The 6,978-nt window shown below is 60.7% G+C and overlaps 1 protein-coding gene across 1 annotated transcript; it reads left to right on the top strand.

Annotated features, from left to right (window-relative positions):
* The first annotated feature begins 250 nt into the window (after positions 1-250).
* On the top strand, positions 251-6,661 carry ZP1 (zona pellucida glycoprotein 1). The gene is made up of 12 exons (XM_062197851.1): positions 251-434; positions 1,349-1,470; positions 1,687-2,014; positions 2,135-2,278; positions 2,678-2,865; positions 2,946-3,043; positions 4,293-4,420; positions 4,504-4,693; positions 4,791-4,935; positions 5,943-6,024; positions 6,126-6,245; positions 6,504-6,661. The coding sequence occupies exons 1-12, from the start codon at positions 251-253 to the stop codon at positions 6,659-6,661; spliced, it is 1,887 nt and encodes a 628-aa protein (XP_062053835.1).
* Positions 6,662-6,978: the final 317 nt, after the last annotated feature.

Raw genomic sequence — 6,978 nt, 5'->3', positions numbered from 1 at the left:
AGCTGCAAGGGAGAAGCCAGGGCAGGGGTCAAGGGCAGCTTGCAGAGCAGCCGCACAGAGCCGGGCTGGGAAGGTGCCTTCCCCTGACTTTAGGGTAGGAGTTTCACCACAGCCCCTAGTGGCCAGGTGGGTGTGCCCCCAGGTGGCGCCCCTTTGCCCTTAGTGGCAGCCACTTGCTGCCTCTCTCATATAAGGCTGAGGCAGGGCTGTTGTGTTGTCTGTGTGCTAGTACCCGGCAGGAGATTCCGTCATGGTTGGGGGTCACCTGGTAGCCCTACTGCTGCTGCTGGTGGCCGCCTCCCAGGGGCTGGGTCAGCAGCCACACCCTGAGCCCGGCCTCCCAGGCCTCCAGCACAGCTATGACTGTGGGATGCGGGGCATGCAGCTGGTGGTGCTCCCCAGGCCGGGCCAGACTATCCGTTTCAAGGTGGTGGGTGAGTGTTGTGTTGTGGAACCCAGGGCTGTCCCCCTTGGGAACAGGAGCGAGAAAAGCAGGGGCTCCCTCCTGCCTGGGGGTGCCAGATCCCAGCCCCTCAGCTTGTAGCGGGGATGGGGAGGGAGCGTTGCCTCCTCCGTCTCCCAGGTTTGCCCAGGAGAATTTGCCCCATCAGTGTGCACAGGCCACACCTGGCCACCTTCCTGAGGTCCTGATTCAGCAGAAGGCTGGGGCAGGGCGGGCTCTGCACATCCAACCACACCAAGTGGATGCCGAGGCTGCTACCCACAGCCCACTCTCCAAGTGGATGTGGCCTGGTGTCGAGCATCGAGAGTAGGGATTTGGAATCGGGATTTGAATCTGCAGCTTCTAGGCTGTGCCATCTTGGGCGTCTGAGCTAACTGACCTCTGGTGTTTCCTTGTCTGCACCATGGGAGAGATGACCCCAACCTCAGCGCCTGCTCTGAACGGGAGTGCGGGGGGCATGTCCTGCTCTGGGGTAACAAGGGCAGGAGGACGGGGAGAACACCCATCAGGTGTGCCCAGGGGACTGCTGCAGCCAGTTAACTCGAAGAACAGGCTCGGCTCTTTCTACAAAACCCTGGGCGTCTCGAATCCTGGTTCTGCGCCTCGCTGTGTGTGCCCCAGGACGTCCAACCTCCCCCTGCCCACGGATCGTGGAAAACCAGGCTTACAGGAAATGATGCGGCCTCTGCCCAACGCCTGCCACCCATGTCCCCTTTCTCCTCTGCCTTCCGGCCTGCCTGCTGCGGCCTGGCTGCCCAGATGCCACAGCAAGCCAGGGTGCAGAGCGGCACTGTAGCCACACCTCCTGGGTGGGGGTCTTTCCAGCAGAGCCCAGCAGCCCTCACTTCCCCCTTCGGCAGCCTGCCCCCACTTCCTCTACCCCAGATGAATTCGGGAACCGGTTTGAGGTGAACAACTGCTCCATCTGCTTCCACTGGGTCAGCGCCGAGCCCCAGGCGCCCGCGGTCTTCTCGGCTGATTACAAAGGCTGCCACGTGCTGGAGAAGGTGGGGGGAGGGGAGCAAGCCCCCCTGGGCTGGGGAGGGACCGGAGCCCAGGTCACCAGGGGAGTTCGGGGCCAGGGTGGGGGTGTGGTGGGGGAGTGACGGACATATAGTCCTGGGCACAGGCCCCTTCCCCAGGCCCACCACAAGTCCCACTCAGCTCTACCTGGGATGCCAGGTGGCCTCACCTGGCCGCTCTCACGGCCCTCTCGTCTGCAGGAGGGGCGTTCCCACCTGACGGTGTTCATAGAAGCCATGCTGCCCGACGGTCATGTGGAGGTCGCACAGGAGGCGGTTCTGATCTGTCCCAAACCTAGCCACACCTGGGCCGTGGGTTCCCACCAGGTGCCCCCCACCACGCCCTCGCCTTCTACCCACCATGCTCTCCCCTTCCACCCCTCCTCAGACCACACCTTCCCCAGCCTTCTGTACCTGGAGCACAGCTTCATGATCCCAACCCCTGCTGCGCCCTCTCTGAGACCTGGCCCCACCCTCGCCGTGCTGGCTCAGGTGGAGCACTGGGAAGTGGACAAGCCGGATGCCATAGGTACGCAGGGCGTGTGTGTCCGTGTCCTCTGGCTGGTGCCTTCTAGAGCGTGGGGTGGCCTCACAGCCTTGTGCTGGTCCTAAGGGGCCACTTCTCTCACCAGCTTGTCTCCAACCCTAGGTAGCCATCTGCCCCAGGAGCGGTGCCAGGTGGCCTCTGGGCACATCCCCTGCATAGTGCGAAGCAGTTCCGAGGAGGCCTGTGAGCAGGCCGGCTGTTGCTATGACAGTGCCAGGGAGGTGCCCTGCTACTATGGCAACACAGGTACCACCTCTAACACTGAGTCCCACCCTGGTCCCCCGGCTGAAGCTCAGCCTCACACGCAATGACCCCCAGAGTGGGTTGCAGAAGGGCCCTTTAGCCGGGTGACCGCACATCCCAGCTTGCCTTCTAACAGCTGTCCCGGGGCACCATCAATGGATCTGTTTATCTTTCTAAAACAGGAGGGTGGTTGACAAAATGCCCCGGGACCACATTTTCAAGCTGTAGTCTAGCCCTTGCATCCCATGGATGAGAAGGTTGGCCCACAGAGGGTTTCTCAAGCCTGGCCTGAATGGAGGGCGAGAGAATCCAGGCCCCTGACACGCAGGCTGAGGCCAAAGTGGCCACTGCCACCCAGCTGCGGGCTTGCTAACCCAAAGCCCTGGCCTGCCTTTGCCCCAGCTACTGTCCAGTGCTTCCGAAATGGCTACTTCATCTTGGTTGTTGCCCAAGAAATGGCCTCGGCACACAGAATCACGCTGGCCAACGTCCACCTGGCCTATGCTCCCACGCGCTGCCCCCCAGCCCAGAAGACCAGTGCTTTTGTCCTCTTCCATGTCCCCCTCACCCACTGCGGCACCACAGTCCAGGTAGCAGCGGGGCCTGAGGGTTGTGGGCGGTGCTGGGTCCTGCCCCTGGGAGGGCCTCAGCCGGCTGACTCCTCCCACAGGTGCTGGGGAGCCAGCTCATCTACGAGAACCAGCTGGTGTCTGACATCGACGTCCGGGAGGGGCCGCAGGGTTCCATCACACGGGACAGCTCCTTTCGGTGAGGCAGACCCTCCTCTAACGGGCCCGGCGGTGGGCTTGGGTGTGAGGGACCACAGGAGAGCCTAGGACAGGCTTTGGAGCTAGCTGGGTTCAAATCCAGGCCCTGCAACCTTGGCTCTTCCCAGCCACCCTGGTGGGCAGGGGAAGGGACCCCCTTCCAGGGCTGGGTCTGCCCAGGGGTAGCTTAGCTAGGAGCTAACGTCAAGTCCCAGAGGACTGGAGTCCCTGAGGCCCTGCTCTACGCCTCTGAGATCTAAGCTCAGAGCAGCTGAGGCTGTTGCCACCTCCTGTCTCGGGAAGCCAAAGAGGAGGCAGAAGGTGGCTTGGGCTGAAGCTGAAGATGATGTGGAGGGAGGAGCTGGGGGAAGAGCCCCTCATTGAAAGGGGCCTCCTGACCTGCTGGCCCTGTGGCACAACCGTCTCAGCTGCCCGGAGGCCAGGGGGGCTGACTCCAAGAGAATCAGTCCTTGTCACACCTGGCTTAGAGCCCCCACCCCCACACACACCTCCTCGCTACTGTGACCTGGGGCGAGGTGCCAGCCTCTGCTTGTTTTCCCGCATCAGAGCTAAGGCGTGAGCCACGGGGATGTGGAAACTGCACTTGGGGCCATGTGGATGCCCAGGCGTCTCCTTGTTCCCAAGTTGCATGCACAAGCCTGGGAGGGCAGGGGACTGGTGTCAGGGTTCAAGTGTCTTTGTCTTAATCACTAAGCAACTCTGGGCTGGGAGGCAGGGTAACAAGTCTGCACCAAGCTTCAGGCCCTAGGACTCAGAGGCTTTGGAGGGCAATGTTCATCACCATCTTGCAAATGAAGACACCAAGGCTTAGGTTGAAAACTTAACTAAGCTTCATACGACAGAGCTCCTAGGCCTACCCACCAGGCTCCACTGACAGGCTGCAAGGGACTTGAATGCCAAGACAAGGCCTGGCCAGGCTGCCCACAGATGCCTGGCAAGTGCCAGTCTCCTGGGGCTCCTTCTCATTTTAATCCTGCACGAACCCGGAGCCAAGGCATGAAATAACGAGCTTGAGATGTCCTGGGAAGGCCAGGTGGGCAGAGGACAGGGCAGGGCGAGCTTTCTGGGCCACCTTACAAGATGGGATGGCTCAGGGGAGCATCTGTTGCCCTGCGGGACAGACAGTACAGCGCCCGTGTTTGTTGGATCTATGCAGTTGGTCCCTAGTCTACATCACCAGAAACTGATTCTGTGTCCTCCTCTCCCTTCCTCTCACGCTGGGACTTGAGGCTTCTCGTCCGCTGTATCTTCAATGCCAGCGACTTCCTGCCCATCCAGGCGTCCATCTTCTCGCCTTCATTGCCTGCCCCTGTAACTCGGGCTGGCCCCCTGCGGCTGGAGCTACGGATCGCCAGGGGTACAGTATCTCTGCTTTTTCCTCTGGCCCCTACTTCCCTGATGCACAACTTGCCCTAGGTTCACGGGTCCCTGTCCCCACAGATGAGACTTTTAGCTCCTTCTATGAGGAGGAGGACTATCCCCTCGTGAGGCTGCTCCGAGAACCGGTACACGTGGAGGTCCGGCTGGTGCAGAGGACAGACCCCAGTCTGGTGCTGGTGCTGCACCAGTGCTGGGCCACTCCCAGTGCCAACCCCTTCCAGCAGCCCCAGTGGCCCCTCCTGTCAGATGGGTGAGTGGCCCAAGTGGCCAAGCTGCCCTGAGGATTCCCTCCCCACCCACCTGCCTCGCCTCGCAGAGGTGGCCACCCTGACTGCTGTCCTTCCCAGGTGTCCTTTCAAGGGCGACAGCTACAGAACCCGAGTGCTAGCCTTGGACCGGGCAGTGCTGCCCTTCCGGTCTCATTACCGGCGTTTCACGGTTGCCACCTTCACCTTCCTGGACTCTGGCACTCAGCGAGCCCTCAGGGGACTGGTACGATGCACCCACAGTCCTTGTGCCTGGCCCAGGCTTAGTGGGGTTAAGGGAGGGGGGCTGACTACCTAGTGATGAGATGGGTCCTGGCTTCGGGTCAGGAGGAAAGAGCGCTGCTAAGTGTGGCTGCAATCGATCCAAAATCCTCATGCTGGTCAGCATTCCAGAGTGCTCGTGCTTCCGATTCTAGAAACACTTATTGCACTTCTGCTTTGAAGTTTTTATAACTTAGAACTTCTCCAGGAGGTCCAAGTAGATATGTAGGTGTTCCATGTGACATACAAGTGACCCCACAAATGACACTGAGGTGTAGCTTGTTCTATCGCACGAGGGGTCATATCTCACGCAGACGTACATCTTTAAATCCCTGCCCATCATCCTGTCAGATGGAGATGGAGTTCACTGGTAAGCACCACCGAGGGTGGCTTCATTCTCGGCTTGGCCTTTGCTGCCTCCTGAGCCAGGAGACGCTGCCCTGTCGGAAGAGGGGTGCCCATGGGTGGGGGCCCTGGGTGCTGGATCAAGTCCATTCCTCCTACTTCTACCCTGTGGAGCTACTTCCCTTGCCCTTGGGTTTCTGGAATAGCCGTACCCTGCCTCCCCTCTGCCCCTGCCGCTGGTCTCTGAGGGTCAGAGGGAGGAAGCCACAAGTTTTTGCACTCTGGCCAAGCCCTGCCTCTCTGGAATTCCGTCGGGTGGGCAGGGCAGGTAGAAGGGAGCGATCCTGGGGCACTGAGGTTGCAGGCAGCGTGGGAGGAGCAGGCTGAGGGCTGGGGCTCCACCAAATGCCACTGTCTGACTACAAGACCCTCCACTGCACACCAGGACCCTCGGGAGGAGGAGGGCACGGATTCCATATTGGGAAGCAGCAGGTGCAGTTCTGTACCTTGTCAGCGTGGGCAGCAGCTGCAGCCTTGACTGGCCCTGCTCCTGGATCCCACGGCTGCCCCCGCCTCCTGCCTGGTTGGCAGAGCCAGCCCCACACCGTGGTACCCTTCTCCCACCAGGTTTACTTCTTCTGCAGCGCCTCAGCCTGCCACCCATCAGGGCCGGAGACTTGCTCATCTACGTGTAGCTCCGGGCCTGCCAGTGAGTCTGGGGTGGGAGCGCACACATCCTCGGGCCTGTGCCTGGGCTCTGAACCCCAGGGGCTGGAAGGGGAGTCCAAGCTCCTGTTCTTCCCTGGACAGAGCGCCGACGATCCTCGGGTTTCCGTGACGGCATCCCCAGGCCCCTGGACATTGTGAGTTCTCCAGGGCCAGTGGGCTTCCAGGATTCTCACGGGCAGGAGCCCACGCTGGAGTCCACAGGTACAAGGGCTGGTGGGCTGGCCCTTTAAGTCCTCGGCCCCTCAAGATTGCTGACAAAGTGGGAAAGCTCTAGCTTTCGTGAGGGCAGGAGGTGGCGCAATTGCACTCGGTGGGGAACTAGAGATAGCCCCAGGTCACCTTATCTGCAGTGAGACAGCTGCGGCTCTGCCCGGTGCGAGGACCAAGGTCTGGTGTGCAGGCGAGGTTGGAGGGGCAGCACCCAGCCCTGCCACCCTCCAAATCCTTTCTCTCTGGCAGGCTCCGGCAGGAACTCCAACCCGAAGCCTCTGCTCTGGGTGGTCCTTCTGCTGCTGGCAGTTGCTCTTGTCCTGGGGATTGGTGTCTTTGTGGGCCTGAGCCAGGCCTGGGCCCGCAAGCTCCGGGAAGGCAACAGGCTCACCGACCAGGCTCAATAAACCACTGCTGCAAACCTACAGAAGGCAGGTGTGAAGCTGTTTGTGATAACTAGAATGGAACTCTTCCTGTTCTAAGAACCTCATTCCTTACACTCTGTGCTGGTCTTTCAGCATTGTGGCCTCTGTTATACATAGCTACGTGTTACCTAACCACGGGGATGGACACTTTCTGAGAAACATTGGGCAACTGTGCCATTGTGCAAACATCAGAGTGCACTCGCACAGGCCCAGGGGGACAGGTCAGGCACCAGAGCTGGCCTCCTTATGCAGGCAGGGGACACGGTGACACGAGATGGATGAGGCTCTGCTGGTCCGAC

This window comes from Lepus europaeus, chromosome 7 (assembly GCF_033115175.1).
Source record: "Lepus europaeus isolate LE1 chromosome 7, mLepTim1.pri, whole genome shotgun sequence".
Lineage (NCBI taxonomy): Eukaryota > Metazoa > Chordata > Mammalia > Lagomorpha > Leporidae > Lepus > Lepus europaeus.
The sequence above is the reverse complement of the archived record's forward strand: the minus strand, read 5'-3'. Positions and strand labels throughout refer to the sequence as shown.

Coding starts and splice junctions, on each gene's coding strand:
- ZP1 (XM_062197851.1), top strand. CDS start 251: ATGGTTGGGGGTCACCTGGTAGCCCTACTGCTGCTGCTGGTGGCCGCC. Junction 3,044..4,292: donor ACACGGGACAGCTCCTTTCG/GTGAGGCAGACC, acceptor CTGGGACTTGAG/GCTTCTCGTCCGCTGTATCT. Junction 6,246..6,503: donor GCCCACGCTGGAGTCCACAG/GTACAAGGGCTG, acceptor TCTCTCTGGCAG/GCTCCGGCAGGAACTCCAAC.